The sequence below is a fragment of the Solanum dulcamara genome, chromosome 9 (genome assembly GCF_947179165.1).
Source record: "Solanum dulcamara chromosome 9, daSolDulc1.2, whole genome shotgun sequence".
NCBI classification, from domain to species: domain Eukaryota; kingdom Viridiplantae; phylum Streptophyta; class Magnoliopsida; order Solanales; family Solanaceae; genus Solanum; species Solanum dulcamara.
The window spans coordinates 11,369,447-11,391,288 of record NC_077245.1 but is presented as its reverse complement, the minus strand read 5'-3'; the positions used below and the strand labels follow the sequence as shown (position 1 = coordinate 11,391,288).

Sequence of the window (21,842 nt, the reverse complement as noted above, 5' to 3'; positions counted from 1 at the left end):
TCAAAAAATACAAATATTATACACCTAAGATTCAAACTAAGCAATTTTACGTCACTTTTACTACTATACTAGGCACGTATTTTATATTTACAGATTTCATCAATTCATGATATTTATACACATAAAAATATATATATTTTTATTGTGATTATTTGACGATGGAGATTCAATTGAATTTTAACTCAAACAAGTTTTGATGATCATGACATACTTATCATAAACACTTGAAATGTAAAATAAGTTTTATAGAGAACATCGTAAAATTTGTTGCTGATATTGATGAATTGCATCATGTCCCCCTAATTATTTTTAGATTTGGCATTTATCAATTCTAAAATAAATTAAAATAATCACAAGTACTCAAGTTGGACTTTTCAAGTTGATAAAATTTAAAATTTAAGAACGAAAATCTCTGTTATACAGATGATGGCTACATGGTACTCTCAAATATCGTTAGATTTATTTTGATGACTCTATCAGAAGAATATATTCTTATTCTTGTTTCCCAATTATTCAAAAAATAATTTATTTATGTACAATGAGTTAATTTAATTAGTCTGTCAGACTGTCACATGCTCTTGATTATAATCTCAAATAAATACGTGTAAAGTATAATGATTGCATTAATTGTATCAAAGATTAGTTTTGTCCTATCTTAAAATATATTACTAATCAATTCAAGGCCGACAACCGAACCGATGACACGAAAGCGGAGCCAAAAAGCAAAGAAGCAATTTAATTTATTAATCTATATAATATATTTTAATTATATTTACTGGCAATACTTTAAAGAATAAAAAACTACATTGTTAGCAGAATTCAACCGGCTGTAGGCTCTGAAGATGATTTCAAAATTTAAAGTTAGTGGGTTTCTAAAGTAACTTTAAAATTTGAATTCGTTTCTAGTTATAAGTAAATTCACTATATTATTTTATTTAAAAACTATATTTATGTGTTAATATTGTTAATGTATAAAATTTAAATTTATTTATAAATAAAAAACTTTAGCCGGGAACCTTCTATATATGTACACTCTGTTTTTGTTGTTGGTAATAGTATTTATATTTATACGCCATTTGATTGGTATAGAAGTGCAGAAACGACTTGTGGTCATATATTTTAGTAGGAGTTCTATTAAGTAATCAAAACTCCATTATCGTTTATCGATACATGAATGAATGAGGAGGACAATTCTTATAACATTTTATTTATCAATTGGTGACATCTTGTCATAAGTGGACTAATTTGATTAGTGGAAATCATAGTATTAAGTTTGTGAAACATTGCATGTGCTATATAGTCAATGGTAGTGAATGGTGTCATATAATTACTTCCCATTCATACCTAAACAGTACTAAGTTGGAAGCCCTATTCTGATTCTTCAATTAATTTACTTATGTTTCTATTTTTCATTTATTAAGAAAAATAGAGTAATTTTAGTAATTACTGTTAATTAGTGACAGTGTCATGGTTTTTATTGTAAAAATTCAAATATATATACCTAGCTCCACTCATATTGTTAGCCAACCATAGTTTCTCATATACAATTAGTTTTATCCAGTTATGATGGAGTATGCTAGTAGTCCTTCATCGTTAATCCGCTTGGTTTTTTTTTCCGTCTATTGAAGGCAGTCAACATGTCAGCCATTCTTCCTCCATTAGACTTATCAATTCTTTGCTTCGGCCCCCCCAAAATTTATAAAATCGATGTTGAAATCGAATACTTGGTTGTGAGTTGATCCAGTTTTGAGTTCGAAGAATATTACATATAAAGTCATTTTTATTTACGAATAATTTATTCTTCAACGTAAGTTTATTTTGTATGCAAATTCAAATTTAATCGGGTGCGGATACAAAAATTTTAATGTGACGGGATGGAAAACCAAAATTAAATATGAGACATTTGACGGTGACAAGGAGCTTTTTATTATAATTTCTCTTCGGATATGATAACTATGATGATGCTGTTGACAAAAGCCACATTGACTATTAATAGCAATTTCTGTTGTTGGGACAAGTGGCCTGAAATTGTCATTATATTTTATTTGTCAAATGCACTTCTAAAATGTTCTTACATCTGTATTAATTAATGGTAGCAAATTGAATAATGAACCAAATAGGTGAATGTAACAAAAAAAATTCAGAATAATAATAATTAAAATAGAAAAAATTAAAAAGATTCAATATATAATATTATAAGTTATATATAAATATATTTTTTTGACGATGGAAATTCAAATGAACTTCTTGCATCTTTAGGCCATTTAATCAGAAATAACATATTTTTGTTTTATTTTAAGGGTATTATACTAGGTTTATTATGAAGAATTATGTGTTATTACATGTTAAACTTAATTTAATGATGAAAAACTGCGTACATTATTTTTGGTAATTAAACTGATTGTATTAATCATCAAAGTGAAGTCATTATTAAAACAAGAAGCTTAATACTCAGCCTGTTTGGCTTAAGGACTCATCTAATCATACAAAGTATACCATCACAGTCTGGTGTGGGGAGAAACATCACCATGAAAAATAGCGACTGTCTATAGGTTAGGAGGGCAATCTTATTCGAAAAATTATCATTAAATAATTTTAAATTATTTTTATAAAACTTTTCTAATATTATTGGGATGATTACTTAAATTCCATAGTGAAAAAACCCAATTACAATTTATTTCAACTTTTTTGGTAATTACCTAATTTTTTTTTTCTTCCAAATTTTTGGTACATACGAATGACGTTGATACATCGCGATTTGATACATAAGTCATTTTCATGATACATTGCTAGTTGATACAAACCAAACATTGTAATATCAATAAAACTTATGAATCAGATTATAACACCTAATATATCATGAACATAACAAAAATAGCAATAAAACTTATGTTTTACTGATACATTGTGTGTTTGGCTTGTATCAATGTATCATGAAAATGACTTATATATCAAATTGCGATGTATCAACGTCATTCGTATGTATCAGCAGAGGGATTTTTGAAATTTTTATAAATGATAGAGAATAATTGAAAATATAGGAATATAAGATGTGTAATTTGGTAATTTTTTCATATTAAAACCCGTCATTTATGAACTTAAAAATGGACCAAAAAAGTGTCCGGCCCATGCCATTTTTACAAATATCTACGGGCTCTATCACTATCTTTATGGCCCTTGGGCCCAAACATTCCTTGGTCCATTTGTCTGTCTCTCGGGTAAGAATATGGGAAACTTATATAAATATACCGTATTAAGAAAATATTTATCATTTATAGCAATAATATTTTTTTCACTAAACACTTATAATATATTTATAATATAATTTTAATACCTATAACGACAATGATTTATAAAATTCATATAATTCAAGTTTTATTCATAAATAATATATTTATCTCACACTTTATTACAATTATAATACATTGTGTCATTTTTTTATTAAAACAAGCATAATATATTTTAAAATACTTATAATATATTTATATTACATGCATAATTCACTTTTAATAATAATATTGCTATAAATGAGAATAAATAAAAAATATTACTAAAATTAATAATTATTTATAAAAAAATGTGGACAAAACCCCCGAAAAATATCAAAGGCAATTGTAAACAGATAGCGAAACAAGCGGCAATTCGAGCAGATGAGCAAACATGCCACTTCTTCTTCTTCTTCCTCTTCCATGTAAGTCTTTCTCTATTTTCAATCCAATTCTGCCCCTCAACACTTCTGTTATTTACAACACGGCTACCCAAATTTTAGCTTTTCCCCTTCCTCCCAAATACCCATTTGCTAGAACCCCAAAATCTTCCAAGAATCTGTCACTCCATTGGAATTCTCAAATAAATTTGCATACCCATGTCTCGTTTTGCTCTAAAAACGAAATATTTGAAGAATTTAGGACTACCCATTTGGCTGAAATGCCTGAAAGTGAAGAGCTTGAATTGCTTAATAAGCCATACTTAAAGCAAATAAATAATGGGGTTCTCGCAGATGTAGAGGAGGAGCAGAAAAAAGTTAGTAAAGATGAAGTTTTGGAGCCTTTTTATAAGTTATTTAAGCCTAGGGAGTCTAATGAAGAAGAAAGTGATACAGAACAGGAGGAAGAGGTTCATCCAGTTGAAGAAGAGAGTAAGAAGGTTAGCGTAGAGTATTACGAACCAAAACCGGGTGATTTGGTGGTAGGTGTTGTGGTTTCAGGCAATGATAATAAGCTTGATGTGAGTGTTGGTGCAGACCTATTGGGTACAATGTTAACTAAGGATGTTTTGCCTTTGTATGACAAAGAGATGGACTATTTGCTGTGTGATTTAGAGAAGGATGCTGAGGAATTTTTGGTGAGAGGGAAAATGGGAATTGTGAGCTATGATGAGGCAGTGAGTTGGGAATCAACAACGTCAGGGAAGCCCGTTGTGGAGCCTGGGACTGTTCTTTTTGCTGAGGTTCTTGGAAGAACACTCAGTGGTCGACCACTACTGTCGACAAGAAGGCTCTTTAGACGCATTGCTTGGCATCGAGTGAGGCAGGTTCTTTTCTCACTTTCTTTCTTTTATAATACTCAAAGTTTAAATTTTCATATGGTAGGGAACTTGATGTTTTACTTAGTCCAATCAATCAGCTGCGTAGTTTGGGATTAACTTTATGTTTTACTTTATTAATGGAGCTACTAAAGTACTCTATGCTCTATTAACTGGATCTTACCACAAATTGTTCTGGATAATTGTTATTCAATACTATTATTTCTTCACTTGAATTTCTTAAGGGATAATCTTGACCTGCAATTTCCTCTTGGATATGTTAGAAACTTGTTAGAATCTGTACTCAAAGCTCAAAATTAGATCACCCTGTACATTCTGAGCACGATTATACTTTTGGATATTGCCGTTTGAACATCTTGAGTAGCTCTATCATTGACCTGTTTGCATGTGCAACTCATGCTGATAAATAATATAGCTCTAGGAGAATTGATTCTATTATATTTTGAACAAAAAAAGGGGCTGGTGGAAGACCAAACATAAGGAGGGACGTTAAGTGGAAATTGAAGGATGAGTGAGCTCTGAGTGAGAAGATGTAAAACTACATACCATTGCTAAGAATGACTGAGGGAGTGCTGTGTCACGAAGTACTGGCTCAAATTTGATGATACTACTTTGTTCTCAGTTCTTTTAGGTGTTTCTATTCTAGGTTGTTTTATCCTAGTTTTTTAGCCGAGAAACTTAGCATTTTAACTAGTTTTCTGCCACAGATTAAACAACTAAATGAACCTATTGAAGTGAAGATAACAGAGTGGAATACTGGTGGTCTTCTTACAAGAATAGAGGTAATCCAGTCACCCCATGCCTCCATGACTCCAGCTCCAGTGCAGGTCTACTTCTCTGTGTTAAACAGGTTGGATGTTGTTATGCAGGGGTTACGGGCTTTTCTTCCAAAGGCTGAATTAATGAACAGAGTTAATAGCTTCACCGACCTGAAGGAGAATGTAAGTTGGATAGCGTTCACCAATCATAATTCTTATGTTTCTCACATTTAATTTACCTATGTATCTTTGGACTTAATTATACATTTCTTCTTCTGCATTTAAAACAAGTGAGATTCTATCCTCTCTAACAATTTAACTATTAAATTAGAGTGCTTGGAGGCGCTGTTTTCCTTGATAGAAAATGAAATCACATTTATTAAGTTGTAACACTACATATGTTGGAAGCACTGCGATTGTATCTGTTGCTGGCCACATTCTTCTAAGCTCACTGTGTGCATACCAAATGGTTAAGTGGCAAAGTGCTGCTTCTTTGGCATCTTTCCCAAAAATTTAAAATTGTTATAAAAAATACAATAAAAAGGAAAGTGCAAATTTTTGGTGGCCAGAATGTGCTCTGCACTATGTAAACCTTTCGTGAGATCTCCACAATGTGAGTCTTCTGCTCCCATTGACATGGATTGCTTTTGTATTTATGGCTTCTTATTATATCTATGTTTTGTTATTTCAGGTGGGGCGTCGAATTAATGTGCTTATTACCAGAATAAACGAAGAAACTAATGACTTAATACTTAGTGAGAAGGAAGCTTGGGTTAGTTCTTGTCACTATGATTCCCCAGTGTCTTGTGCCTAATTATTTCATTGTTTTTTTATGCTCTATCACATTTTTCTTTTTTAGGGGTGGTTCCTTTCTTCTATTGCTTTTTTTTTTCCAAATTTTATCAAGACTTTCTTTCAATTATTTATTGTTTGAGAACCTCTCTTGATTATTTTCTTGTCTTACTCTATTTCTTTTCATCTTGAATCTTGGATTCCACAGCAAATGTTAAATCTGCAAGAGGGGACCCTTGTGGAAGGAACAGTGAAAAAACTTTTTCCCTTTGGCGCACAGATAAGGCTTGGTGAAACAAACCGAAGGTAATTTACGCTACTCTTTCCAGAGAAAAAAGTCGGACTTAGCTGTGGTTAGTACTGGCCTGTAATATTAAGAAACTTAATAACTCTGGTCTAGGATAACTCTGAACTTTTGCTGTCGGACCATGGGTGCAAAATGTGATCGACATGTATTTTCTTGTTTTTATGCACAAATAGGTATATGCGATGATATAGAGTTGTAGAGTAATGTAAACCACTATTGTTGTTCAATATCATGTAGAAATTAAATTGTTTCAATGAAAAAGGTCCAAATATTGCCCCTGTACAACCTGAAATTGCCCATTTTTTCCCTCCATTACACTTTTGGTCCGTCTTTAGCAAATCGTCTCATATTTACTCTTGCCATTAACGAAATTCCGGTGTGCAATGGGTGTACTCACGTGTCCAAATTCTTTGAGAAGACAGGTTCAATTTTACCCCTCAACTATGACTAAGGTTTAAAATTACCATTAGGTTGTAGCTCTGTTTGAGGTCAAGGCAAAAATGAGACTGTTTGCTAGTGTTGAGGCAATATTGGGCCAAATATTTGACGGAGGACAAAGTTACTCAATTTTGGATAATACAGGGGCACATTTGACCGTTTCCTTGTTTCAACTCAGAGAAACTATTCATTCTATCTTGCAATTCAAAAACAAAAGCTATTCTTGTTTGGAGTTTTGAATCTTATATGCTCGTCTTACGTTCAATTGATTGAGGTGTGGATTTGGTTTTTAATTATAAATTTAGAAAAACAACAACTAGTAGGATAATATCTTTGGTTTGCTATGCTTTCTATTGATTTTATCTGTATTTTTTATAGTAAAATTTGTGGGATTTACCATATTTTATGGCAGGTCTATACTTGTGTTGGATTATTATATCTGTTTCTATAGTGCCCTTACGATGGAACTGTAGATGCATGTGCATGTGTTTAAGAAGCAGGAGAGGTGACAAGGAGTCTAGCTCCTGTGCAATTCAATTAAATATCATTTATGATTGTTGCCTGAATACTTTATGGTATCATTCGGGTGTTTTAATTCATGAAATATATTTAGGGAGTAAATGAGAGGAGATAAAGTTTTATACAATCTTTGACTAAAGTGAGCCATGCTCTTTGTTCCTCCAGAAAAAGAAAGTAATATGTTCGAATTATTTATATGTCTGTTTCTTTTCAATTCTCAGTGGCTTGCTACACATCTCAAATGTCACCCAAGGCAAGGTTACTTCCATGAATAACTTGTTAGCAGTTGATGAGAAGGTGAAAGTTATGGTTGTGAGGTCAATGTTTCCTGACAAAATATCTCTCAGGTACGAGATAATTTTCTTGATTATGCCCTATTCAGTGGTAGGGATAAATGCACCTATAAGTTGATATCAGATGTGGCTCAAGGATTACCTTAATACCTTTTGGATGCATGACCTACTATGATTGTTTATGTTTCAACTTTTTGATATTTGAGATGGAAAGTTTTCAACTAGTTGTGTGTTGCTTGTAATTTCTATAGCTTCAAAAAATATTTTAACTATCAAATTTATCCATGTCCTATTTAACTTCGAAGTAATATATATTGCAAACTATTTCAGATGAAAGGTGTACAAGTTAGTTTCCTTTACTAGCAATTCTTTTTTGGAGATCCTAGGATCGTATCTCATTCGTCACCCCATTTCTAGAGACCAAATTACTGTCCCTTCCCCCTTAACTACAACAGACCAAAAAATAGAATGCAACAACTGTGCCTTAATTCTAGTTAGTTCGGGTCGGCTATATGAGTATTCAGTATCCATTTCTCTCCATTTGGAATGAAGCAGCCTTTGAAGTCCACAACTTGGTAGCGATTATAATCATTCTTAGCTCAAAGCAGTGCTCATTATGTACATTGGTTCGTTGAACAGCTTTAATTTTTTTTTCATCTCCTTTGCCAGATAATGCAATAGATTTAAAATTTGTGATTGAAATTTGGAAGGGGGTAAATACATGATGGGGTTGTAGTTCCATGTGAATTATATCAATGTGCATGGGCAACCAGTTCAGGTCAAATAACAATTTCAGAATTTCCAACTCAAGCTCCGGTTTTGTCTAGTTGCTACTTCTTCGATGTTGGAACTGCAAGGATGATTAATGATTATAAAGTTTTGTTGGTCCAAATTGTAATTTTGGCACATATAATATGGTAAATAGTTTTTCACTACTAGTAATATGGTAAGTGAAAATTCTACCACTAAAAACAGAATATTTAACCGAATGGTTTCACATAAAAACTAGTACCATTTTTCGGAATATAAGGCAATAGGAGTTCTCAATGGATCTGATCATGTCACCGTACCCATGCACACACTCCTGGTAGGGAATTTAGCATGATTGAAAGGCTAATCCCTAAGTGTGAGTTGTTAGACATTTAGCTATCCCATCGGAGCAAACATAAATCTGTAGATGAATTGGCAGCAAAGGCTCCTTCAGTTTATTGAATGTTTGTTCCCTTGTATGTAGTCAACAACTGTTATGCCATGACCTGATGATCTCTTAAACGTGATAGCTACAGCAGTATATTGTTATTACCAGACTCAGCACGACTGTCACAAGAGATGCCTTCATACTAGTACATAACATAGTTTCCAAACAACCTTAAAAATCTGGGTTTGTTTTGGGGTGCTTGGACAAGACTATTTTTTTTTCACAATGGTGTCCGGGTCAGCTTGCCCACATCTCCACGAACTCCACGGGAGACCTGCTACCTCCCACATCACAGGTACCGACCACGGGGTAACATTGTTCACCAAGGCTTGGACAGATCAAGAAAAAACAACCTAGTGTTTTTACCTTCGTTGGGATTTGAATCTGAGACCTCATGGTTCTCAATCCATTTCTTGACCACTAGACTACACCTTTGAGTGCATGGACAAGACTATAACACAATACATCTCACATGGGTCTAAAGGTTTTATTGCATTAAACATGACTTTCATTGCTTGGTTTTCCAATTCCTTCGCTCATGTGTGCATCTCCTTATTGAGGCCCTGTCTTACTTAGCATGTCACTAACAAGTAACAAGAAAAGCGGCTAGATACTTTTGTAGTTGTGAGATGCTAAGGCTCCTGCCAATGGATTTACTATTTTCCTGCTTATTCTCAGTTCCGTTCCTCACTTTCCATATTAAATTTCTGAACTAAAATCACACCAAGGAATTGTTATCTTGATTTCCTGTAACAGGCAAATTGTTTGCCAATTTGATATCCTCTTGTTTTTGTCAAATGCAGTATTGCGAACCTTGAAAGTGAGCCAGGGTTATTTTTATCGGACAAGGAGGTTTGTCTCTCTTTAATATTGCTCACCTCACAGCTAGTTACAATCAGCCATCCTTGCTTGTTTCCCTTACATGGTGTAATAACACGACATCTTAAAGCTACAGTTTAGACTCCACGTAACGTTATAACTACAATTGCATAACAAGTGTACATCCTTCGCTGCAGAGAGTATTTTCCGAAGCAAAAGAGATGGCAAAGAAGTACAGACAGAGCCTACGAACTGTTTCAGCAACAAAGAAACTAGAACCCCTTCCAACCGACAGGCTACCATTTGAAGATGAAGAAAATATGTATGCTAATTGGAATTGGTTCAAGTTTGAGAGGGATAATGTAAACATGGCATGACCCCCAACACTAAAATTGTATTGAACTGTATATCCTTTCGGCACGTCTTTAGGTCATTAGATAGCATCCATGACAAAGTATCATTGTTCAAAATCCCAGTTATATTCTTTACTGAAGTGACTAATAAGTCTCATTGTTACTTAACTTTCCTTTTTGGCACACTTCTGAAGTTTCACATCCCTTTGGGAATATCATGCTTTCATAAATGGACTTATGAAGTTTCCTTGTTGGGCCTTCAATCAGTTGTCTCATATATTGGCCCCAATATGCTTTGAAGCAATCTTTGCAACCTTTATACTTTTTTCAAATTCTTATAGGAGTGGGGTAAGGCTGTAAAATGAACACAATAATTATGATGGGATTTTTACACAAATAGCCGATGGGATTAACTGTTTAACTTTCTTAGTTGGTATACATAGAATATATATTAATTATGTATATTGATATACATATTATACATATAATATACATCCGATGATTATATTTAGTTTAAGAGGTTGGAGGACTGGCTATTTAATTATTCAACTTTGTTCTCTTGGTCAATGGACTGTAAGGACACAAACTTAACCATTAAATCAAACCATTTTCTTTGGCAAAAAAGTGAAATGATAGTACTACTAGTACTACAACATACTCGGTATAGTTTTATAAGTGGGGCTTAGGGAAGGTAAGTGTACACAAACTTTATCTCTATCTAGCTGTTTTCAATAGACTCTCGACTTTTCAGAACTAAAAAATGACAGTACTACCCAATTGAATCAATCCAATGTAGAATAATATTGAAGATAGTTTGAATCTGGGATCTTGAAGTATCTCATCACAGATTTATTTATTTACAATATTTTCTTTGTTTTGCAAGCAAATGCTTTAAACTTCATAAAGCCTGGAGCCTCAAAAGGGATGCATATAACATCTACAGTTAATAGATCCCATAATACATGGTGTGTGACTGTGTGTATCACTTTAGTTTTACTCCATGTCAACATATGTTTAATGTAATTCACATCTAACAGCTTGCAAAAAAGTCATAAAATTTTTCTTGGCTCAATGCAGATTCCCATAAAAGATGCCTCCTTCATTTAAGTGAACCATTTATCTTGTCCTATTTGATTGTTAAATTCTCAAGAAAGAACTTAAAAAAAAAAAAAACTAAAAAAAAAAGAATAGGAAATCTTGAGCTTATGGCTAAAATTATATGTAGCTATTTGTCCTTTTCATGTCTGCTTGAATGATTTTGTCTCAGTGAACCTTTATCCTATTCTGTTTAGAAAATTAATTTTTTAGTAGTCTAATTTAATTTAATTAAGTGTAATGAGTTGGGTCAGTAGTGTACCTATTTCCCTAATGAAATTAGGTTTGGGGCTCCATAAATATAAACAAGAATTAAATATAGGACTATGGTGACCTAAAGTCAGTGCAGAATAATAGATTAGACTATGTTTTGGCTGCTGGAATTTGGGTTGCCACTATTGCTTCTTTTTCTCTCAATTATTTTGACTTCCTTTTCCATAACTTTTTTTCTTCTAATTATTATTATACAAAAGGCACGCAGTTCGATTCAAGCATTTCACATTCACACCATGTTCAGAAAAGAATCGTACCTCCATATGATATAGATAACTTACCCTGATGCAAACTCCCACAGATATTAATAAACCTTAGTGGAGATTTTCCTCCAACTTCAGAAGTAAAGAAGAGAAACATTGTTTTTTCCTTCTTTGATTTTTTTTAGAAAAAAATTAAAAATTAAACAAGAACTTAAAAGAATTGATCTCCGTTTCAGAAAAAAAGAGAGTTCATTTCTAGTTCACTTATAAAATATGAAAATGTAGTGCTTTAAGGCTGTATGAAACCAAAAGACATTTGAGAAAATTAAGGTCGAAGCAACAATTGTTTACCTATATTATCAATAATAAGTAGTAGATTAGAAGCAATGAAATTAAACATGGAATCATGTAACTCAGAGTTACTAAAATTAATATATAATAGATTATTCGTTTTAAGATAAGATCATTTTTCAATATTGATTAATTAAGAATTGAAAAAAAAAATTAAAAAAATTTGCACATTAATTGTTGTTGTTGTTCCATCAACAAATATATAAGTGAAGTTGTAAACCAAATTACTCATTAGAACGTGGTCATCATCGTTAAGGATTTACTTAGACTAAAAATATTTTATTACTGATATTCCTACATTCATGAAATGATCAACCCTTAAGAAGGAAAAGAAAAAAGAAAGAGACAAATTAAAGGAACCTGTTTTGAGTAAATTAAAGTTTCGAACATGCAAACTCATGGTGCAAAATGCACCTATTGATACGTTAGTACATTAGTTTTATATATTTAACGTTTCATAAAATATCATACAAATCGATATTCGGTGACATGCTTTAACTAACATGCATTAGCTATTAGTGGTGCACCCATCGTCTTCAAATCCTAGGTTCACCTCTGATGCTTGGATTTTGAAATGAAGAATATTTTGATAGAAAATGTATTTTTTTTTTACTACTATTCAAATTAATGAATTTCGAATATATCATACTTGAAAAGAAAAAAAAAAAGATAACTGTTTGACTTTAAAAAAAATGAGAATTATGTATGCACATGTATATGTATTTATTAAAAGTGTAGAAAAGAGTAAGATACTAAAAATATGAGTATTAGGACAATGAAGAAACAAAGTAATGGGGGGGGGGGGGGGTATATGTAACTTGTGCCGTTTTGAACCCATACTATCCGACTTTTGTACCCTTCTAAGGGAACTTGTTGGACCTCTCTAAGAACCCCCCCCCCCTCCACCCCACCCCCACAAAAAATAAAAAATAAATTAATACTAATATTTTTTTTTTTAAAAAAAGACACCAACTGATTAGAATTTTAATTTCTTAGGTTTATTTAATCGTTTAGAAATTTCAACTCTATTTTAGATTGTTTTATTATTATATTCTACCAAATTGAATTGAGGCTTACCTTTAATTAAGGAACCCTAATTAATCAATATATAGAACTATCATTATATATTTTGATGATATTATATATTACTACTATATGTCAACTTTAAGAAATGCAGATCCATTTTATCTGAATTTTTAAGATTATTAGTTTGCTGATATTCTTTTAGGCTCATTTTGACTTGTTGATTAAGTCGAATCGATCCAATTTAGCTAATACTTGATAATAAATATCATGTGAATAGAATTTATGGAAAACGAAAAAAAAACTAGAATTCATTCTTTTGTCTACTTATTTATTAAAAAATTTAAACTTTGAGTGCTTTAGTTATACCCTTGCTCATAGAGTCGTATCACTAATTATTTGTTCAATTTCTTGAATATATATATATATATATATATATTAACTATTAAGCTGACATGTTATATGGAAAAAGGATATGACAATTTTATTAGGGGATTATATGGAGATGTTTAGAGGCTAAAGGTCTATTTATATTATGACAAATAAAGACATGTGTGATGGAGCTTAGATCGAGTGAGGACGTGGGAGGAGATTGAAACACTTTCAATCTTGATAGATTGCCTCAGAAATCAACTCTTAACATGTTTCTATTATTGGTGCATGGATGAACTGATATAATATATCCAAGGGAAGATACCAGGATTTGTGTTATTTGCAAATGAAATAGTTTTGATTGACGAAACTTACGATAGAGTTAGCGATAGAGTCCTAGAGATTTGGAGATGGAATTTAAAGAGTTCAAGTTGAGCAGTATCAACATAGAGTACTTGAAGTGCAAGTTTAATGAAGTAACTCACGAGGCATATGTGGAAGTTAGGATTGATACACAAGTCATCTCAAAAAAAGAAAGTTTCAAATATCTTGGGTTTATAATCAAGAAATTTGGGAGATCGACAATGATGTTACAAATCAAAATTGGAGCAGGATGGATGAAATGAAGGCTCACATAAGTGCCTTGTGTATAAGAATGTGTCACCTAAACTTAAAGGTAAATTTTATTGAAGTGGATGTCAGACCAACTATGTTGTATATATGGTAGAGTGTTGGCCGATTAAGAACTCGCAGTACATCCAGAAGATGAAAGTAACCAAAATGAGAATGTTGAGATGGATGTGTAGGCATGTCAGGAGAAATATGATCAAGAATGAAGATATTCGGGATAAAGTGAGAGTGGCCCCGTGGTGGACAAGATAAAGAAGGCGAGACTCATATGAGATGGTTCGAGTATGTGAAGAGCAGATACACAGATGCCTCAGTGAGAATGTATGAAAGGTTGACTATGAGAGGTACATCGAAAAAGTATTGAAAGAGTTGATTAAACAAGACATGATACATTTGCGGCTTACCAAAGACATGACCCAAGATAGATCGTAGGTTGTTACATTTGTATCACTATTTCAAAGTGCAGTAAATTTTTAGATAGGGTCATAGGCTGTTACCACAAAGCCATTGTAATAACTGAAACAAATACTAAAACCTATACAAACATTAACTATTATCGCAGTCCTCAAAATGTTACCACTTACTAGTAAAATTAGGTATAAACAATATGTTCAACCTTATTAAGCAGTAGTCCCTCCTTTCCTTTTTATATGTCAGTTATATTTATTATTATTATTTTTTACTTATTTATTTTAATAAATTAAGAGAAACTTAGTAAACATTAACTATATAATTATCATTAAATAAATATATAAAGTATTACATACATAGTAATTAAACTTTGATTTACAAAAAAAAAATTAATAACTATAATTTAATAAAATAAATCCTAATAAATAATGTCTCAAGTCAATAAGAAACAAATAATTAAGAAGAAACGGACGGAGTACTAAAGCTTTACCACAACAATATACCCGATAGATTTCCACCGGAGCCGTTCAAAATCGAATCAGAACTAATAATTCGAATTAAAAAAAGTTATTGATTTATCGATAATGAGTTATTGGTTTAACAATTTTGATAACTTTTTATATTGGGTTATCTTTTTTACTGTTTGAGGCTTTTTTTCAACTGGTTAACTGAAAATTCGATAGAAAATTAATAAATTATATTTATACCATTCGGTATATAAAGTCCTTGGCTTAGGGTTTAATTTCATGCTTTTATTTTTGACTGTCTCAAACTCTCAGTTATCCTAAAGTTGTCAGTGTTTACTTTTGAGTAAGATGCAATATGTCAGCTCATGTGCATGCTTTGTTTGATTTATCACTTTATTTCTAAGTGATTTTCAATGACTTTTTCAGTGTCAAATTTTAACTGTTAAACCGATAACCGAACTGATAATAATCAATAACCAATAAACCGAATTGACAATATAATTAACGGTTCTACAACGGTTTAGTATGTTTACAAACTGATCATAACCAATTAGTTAAAATCGGTAAACTTCAATCAGACCGAATGATCAATACGTAATCCTAAATTTCAAAAGTGGAGTTTGAGAAAAGTGAGATATACGCAAACTTTATTCATATTCTTGGAAGGTTGAAAAGTTATTTCGAATAACCCCAGTGGCGGAGCCAAAATTTTCTTCAAGGGTGTTCATACTTTAGGACAAATAAAGGGTGTTCATCCTTAACCATTGAGTTATCTTTTTACTATATCAAGGATGTTAAACAATTAGTATATATCCAAAAATATCGATATTAAACATATATATTTACAAAAATTTTCCGACGAAGATTTTTTATTTGACTATCCTTGCTAAGATATAGCTCCGCCCCTAGATAACCCTCTGCTCAATATTAAAAAAAAAGATAAGATATCTAGTGTGACTATACAGTAAAAAGCACAAGCAAGACTGTAAAAATAAAAACCCTAATCGCTACTTGTGCGTTAATATATTCTAATAAAACCCTTTCTCTTTCTCATATCATGTGATTACATTTTTCTTTATCCCTACTCCCAAAACACACCCACTACACCTTCCTCGATAACAAAATCACTCTTATCCTTTTACTACATATTTTCACCACGTAGAGATGTAAAAAAATAATAAAATTTTGAATTTACTATCTTAAACATATAAAAATACGAGAAAGGGAGTATTGGAGTAATTGGTAAAGTTGTTGTCATGTGATCAGAAGGTCACAGATTCAATCCTGGAAACAGGCCTCTGCCAGAATAAGACTGCATACAATAGACTCTTGTGATCGGATCCTTCTCCAGATCCTGGGCATAGGAAAACTTTAATGCACCGGATTGACTTTTAAACATATAAAAATACAAGTAAAAAGGGTAGGAAGAGAAAAAAAGAAAGAGAGATGCTCTAATTATCCTCTAAGTACACGCCCTTTGCTTAAATCATAGTCATCATATTAGTATTTGAATATTCATTTGCCGTAGGAGAAGTACATTTTTTATGCTATATATTTTCATTGTTTTAATTTGTCTATTTAGTTTTGATTCGACATAAAATTTAATAAATTAAAAAGACGTTTGAATCATATCGTCTTTTTAAATTAAAGATATGTATTTTAATTTTGTAATCTTAAACATGAATATTATGTGAAAGTTGAAATAAAAGAATTGATAAAAAAATAATATTTTTTTTAAAAATAGATTAAGAAAAAGTAAAATAAATAAAAAGGGCAGCCCGGTGCACTAAGGCTCCCGCTATGCGCAGGGTCCGGGGATAAATTGAAGAAAGTAATATATTTAAGTTTAAGAAAATAGACATTGAATTTGTTGTATAATCCTGAATCTCTCTCTTTAACCTTTCACTATCTTCTAAGCTGGCCTGCCTCACTCCAATATCAGTTATTACTACTATTAGTTTATTGAATCGGTAGATTTTTATAAAGTTATGTGTCTTTAAAAGTATATGATTAATATGTAATTGTAAATATTTAGGAGTTATTTGATAGCTAGTTAGAGTTATGTAGATATTAGTATAATATAAAGATTAGTTATGAGGAAATTTATTTATTATTTTACATAACTAACTTACCTTCGAATTACTTATGCAAGGATTTAATACCTACATAACTCACCTCCAAATCAGGTACCAAATAAATCCTTATTTATAAAAGGAGCCTTAAGGTATTTTTGTCTTGTTGATGAATTTATGATCTACTTATTTGATAAAGTATAAGGATATTTCAATACCTTATTATAAATATAGAATATAAATAAATTTTATCATTAATTTGATGTAAATATTTTCTTTTTAGCATGTACAAAATAGGACATTTGCCATTTAAAGGGATTTCCAATAAGTACCAAAAGAGAAACAAGTCCATAATAATATGCCTACAGCAAATGATCTTGAGAATAATTAACCAACATTAATAATACTCCTGTAAAAGGCAATTTTATAAATGATTTTAATTGTTATCAGTTCAGTACAATTTGGAATTTAGTTCAAAACCAAAAAAATAAAAATAAACAAGTACGCTATTTTGGTATTCATAAAATATTGTGGCTCTACAAATCACTTTGTTCAATAAAAACACATAAAAATATGCTCTTTGCTATTTAAATGTATAGTTCCATTTGTTTGCTCTTTAGTTTCTCAAGAACTGTCACTCTCACTTAATCTTCTCCACCACCGTCCATCGCCGTCAACCACCGTCCACCGCGGTCATGAAACACCAAGAAAATGCAAAATGACAAATGCTTTTGGTTCATTCTAGTGACCATCTATCTTTACCAACACCACCATTAGTAGCTACTAGCTAGCACCGCCGTGTACGGCGGAGCAGGGAGGAGGAGCTCATTATCTCCGGTAAGAAAAAACTTTAATAGTAGCAGTTTAATAAATGTTCCATTAAAGATAAGCAAGAACTTTTTAGTTCACATGCATGGTAAGTAAATTTTTTTAGTTTGTGTGAGTTTGAAGCAAACCTCCATTAACACCACATGTATGTTGTCTTCTTAGCGTGAACTTTCAAAGACCATTACCATTTTTTTCTACAACCCCATTTCTTGATTTTGATTTTCACTCAATAATGGAGAAGAAAAGCTACCATTTTTTCACTTTCCCTTCATGTTATTTCTTGTTTTTCTTGTTTTCTTGTTTAAGTTTGAGCCCAAAGACTGTATTTTTAGTGAGCTCTGTTTCTTCTGATGGACAAGCTTTGCTTTCTCTGCTTAAAGCAACTGACCCTTATGCAAAATCATCATCTTCTGTGCTTTCTTCTTGGAACCCTTCAAGTTTGACTCCATGTTCTTGGCAAGGGATTACTTGTTCTCCTCAAGAAAGGGTTATTTCACTTTCTATCCCAAATACATTCTTAAATCTCTCTTATTTACCCTCTGAACTCTCTTCCCTTTCATCCCTGCAGCTTCTTAATCTTTCTTCTACTAATATCTCTGGAACTATCCCTCCATCATTTGGTTCTTTTGCTCATCTTAGGCTTTTGGACCTTTCTTCTAATTCACTTTCAGGTTCTATTCCATCAGAACTTGGTGGGCTTAGTTCACTTCAGTTCTTTTTCTTGAATTCAAATAGATTGACTGGTAAGATCCCACCAGAGTTAGCTAATCTTTCTTCACTGGAAATCTTTTGTCTTCAAGATAATCTCCTCAATGGGTCAATTCCATCACAGTTAGGGTCCTTAGTGTCACTCCAGCAGTTTAGGATTGGGGGAAATCCATATTTGAGTGGTGAAATTCCTGCACAGTTAGGCCTGCTCACCAATCTCACAATGTTTGGTGTTGCGGCAACCGGTCTTTCCGGTGTTATTCCACCTACATTTGGGAATTTGATCAATCTTCAAACACTGGCAATTTATGATACTGAAGTATTCGGTTCGATACCGCCTGAACTTGGGATGATTTCGGAGCTTAGGTACTTGTATCTGCATATGAATAAGCTCACTGGTTCGATACCTCCTCAGCTGGGCAAGTTGCAAAAGCTTACTAGCTTGCTTTTATGGGGAAATTCATTAACTGGACCTATCCCGGCTGAGCTTTGGAACTGTTCGTCCCTTGTGATTCTTGATGTTTCTGCAAACGATTTGTCTGGTGAAATTCCTAGTGATTTGGGGAAGCTATTGGTTCTTGAACAGCTTCATTTGTCTGATAATGCACTTACCGGTTCTATACCCTGGCAGTTAAGTAATTGCACTAGCCTGACAGCTCTTCAGCTAGATAAGAACCAATTATCAGGGCAAATTCCTTGGCAAGTTGGTAAGTTGAAGTACTTGCAGAGTTTTTTCTTGTGGGGGAATTCAGTTTCAGGAACCATTCCAGCTGCTTTTGGAAACTGTACCGAGCTATATGCACTTGATCTTTCGAGGAACAAGCTCACCGGATCAATCCCTGAGGAGATATTTGATTTGTTGCAGCTGAGTAAATTGTTGCTTCTTGGGAATTCCTTAACTGGACGATTGCCTCGAAGTGTTGCGAGATGCCAGTCTCTAGTGAGGCTGAGGCTAGGTGAGAACCAGCTTTCCGGACAGATTCCTAAGGAGATTGGTCAATTGCAGAATCTCGTGTTTCTTGATTTGTACATGAACCATTTCTCTGGTGGCTTGCCTTCTGAAATTGCAAACATTACAGTTCTTGAGCTGTTGGATGTGCACAACAATTACCTAACTGGGGAAATACCACACCAGATGGGGGAGCTTGTGAATTTAGAGCAACTTGATCTTAGCCGGAACAGCTTTACCAGTGAGATCCCTTCGAGTTTTGGCAATCTCAGTTACTTGAACAAACTTATTCTCAGTAACAATCTGCTTACTGGTCCAATTCGAAAGTCATTTAAGAACTTGCAGAAGTTAACTCTACTTGATTTGAGCTCAAATAGTCTTTCTGGTGAGATTCCATCCGAGCTTGGCTATGTCACAAGCTTAACAATCGGTTTGGATTTGAGCTCGAATCGTTTCACGGGTGAACTTCCTGAAACATTGTCCGGTTTGACACAATTGCAAGCTCTTGATATTTCTCATAATTTGTTGGGTGGAAGCATCACAATTCTAAGCTCCCTGACCAGCCTTACGTCCCTGAATGTTTCATACAACAATTTCTCGGGGCCTATTCCTGTCACACCATTCTTTAGAACTCTCAATTCAGATTCTTTTCTGGAGAATTCACTCTGTCAATCAGTAGATGGTTATAGTTGTTCTTCACATATAATGGGAAGGAACGGGTTGAAGTCACCGAAAACCATAGCACTGGTTGCGGTGATTCTGATTTCTGTAGCCATAGCAGTTGTGGCTACATGGATTCTTGTGACGCGAAACCACAGATATGTGTTTCAGAAGTCCCAAGGCATGTCAGCCTCTTCAGTAGGGGCAGAAGATTTTTCCTACCCTTGGACTTTCATCCCCTTTCAAAAGTTCAATTTCACCATCGACAACATCTTGGATTGCTTGAAAGATGAAAACATCATTGGGAAAGGATGTTCCGGTGTTGTATACAAAGCAGAAATGCCTAACGGTGAGGCGATTGCAGTGAAGAAGCTTTGGAAAACAAAGAAAGACGAGGAGACAGTAGATTCTTTTGCAGCAGAAATTCAAATTCTCGGACATATTAGGCATCGAAACATTCTGAAGTTATTGGGATATTGTTCAAACAAGAGCATTAAGCTTCTTCTCTACAACTACATTTCAAATGGCAATCTTCATCAGCTCTTGCAAAGTAACAGAAACTTGGACTGGGAAATTAGGTACAAAATTGCAGTTGGATCAGCTCAAGGCCTTGCTTATCTTCACCATGACTGTGTTCCAGCCATTCTTCATAGAGATGTCAAGTGCAATAATATACTGATCGACTCCAAGTTTGACGCTTATATTGCAGATTTTGGACTTGCAAAGCTAATGAATTCGCCAAATTATCACCATGCTATGTCCAGTGTAGCAGGATCTTATGGATATATTGCTCCAGGTATGCATTTTCAAGCATCTGCTTCTCATTATACAAACTGAAATGTATTAATTACTTAACAAATACATTGCACTAGGGATATTTCAATTACTAATATTTCGGCATAGAAGCCAAAATAGATCATAACATTTTTTGAATGTTTACTTTATGAATCATAGTTCGTCGAGTGTGACACAAATATTTGTTAATTATGGTTGCAGAATATGGATATACGGCGAATATAACAGAAAAGAGTGATGTCTATAGTTATGGAGTTGTGCTGCTAGAAATTCTTAGTGGGCGCAGCGCTGTTGATTCTCAGATAGGTGATGGGCTTCACATTGTCGAGTGGGTAAAGAAGAAAATGGGAAGCTTTGAACCGGCTGTTACAGTTCTTGATGCTAAGCTACAAGGTTTACCCGATCAAGTGGTCCAAGAAATGCTGCAAACGCTTGGAATAGCGATGTTCTGTGTCAACTCATCACCGGTTGAAAGGCCAACAATGAAGGAAGTTGTGGCACTTCTAATGGAAGTGAAGAGTTCACCTGATCAAGAATTTGGGAAAATTTCTCAGCCTCTAATAAAACAGTCCTCAACTCAAAGTTGATTAATTTTGTTATGTCTTTTTGTTGTTGCTTTTGACTAAGAAGAGTAGGAATTAGTTTTCTTTAGTTCCCAAGATATGAGCAAGTCAACTCATTGTTCCAAGCGTTGGATAATGTCTTGGGGTCCATTGTGTACATATTTCAGAAACATTAATGTAGTTTATTTGCTTCTTCATTTCTTCCTATCCATCTCTGTACTGAGATTTTAGCTTTCAAAATGCTTGCAGTTGCACCATAATATTTTAATTTACCATATTTCAGAAAAGAGAAATTTAGAAAGAAGAAACCATAGAAGGGGAGTCCTTTTCTATTTTTTTTAATAGATCGACCAATTCAGAAAAATTGTAGGTCTTCGAATGTGGTTTCAAACATTCCGGTGATGCCAAAAGTAGTTTCAG

General features: G+C 33.2%; 2 protein-coding genes across 2 annotated transcripts; both read left to right on the top strand.

Moving 5' to 3' along the window:
- Nucleotides 1-3,601: 3,601 nt before the first annotated feature.
- Nucleotides 3,602-10,252, top strand: LOC129902997 (protein PIGMENT DEFECTIVE 338, chloroplastic). The gene is made up of 8 exons (XM_055978469.1): nucleotides 3,602-4,533; nucleotides 5,253-5,327; nucleotides 5,415-5,486; nucleotides 5,995-6,075; nucleotides 6,304-6,401; nucleotides 7,581-7,706; nucleotides 9,654-9,702; nucleotides 9,867-10,252. Exons 1-8 carry the CDS (start codon nucleotides 3,661-3,663, stop codon nucleotides 10,044-10,046), a joined length of 1,554 nt encoding a protein of 517 aa, XP_055834444.1. The 5' UTR covers nucleotides 3,602-3,660; the 3' UTR covers nucleotides 10,047-10,252.
- A 7,232-nt stretch (nucleotides 10,253-17,484) lies between these two features.
- On the top strand, nucleotides 17,485-21,621 carry LOC129904562 (LRR receptor-like serine/threonine-protein kinase RGI5). Its single transcript, XM_055980120.1, has 2 exons — nucleotides 17,485-20,860; nucleotides 21,061-21,621. The coding sequence occupies exons 1-2, from the start codon at nucleotides 17,980-17,982 to the stop codon at nucleotides 21,444-21,446; spliced, it is 3,267 nt and encodes a 1,088-aa protein (XP_055836095.1). The 5' UTR covers nucleotides 17,485-17,979; the 3' UTR covers nucleotides 21,447-21,621.
- Nucleotides 21,622-21,842: the final 221 nt, after the last annotated feature.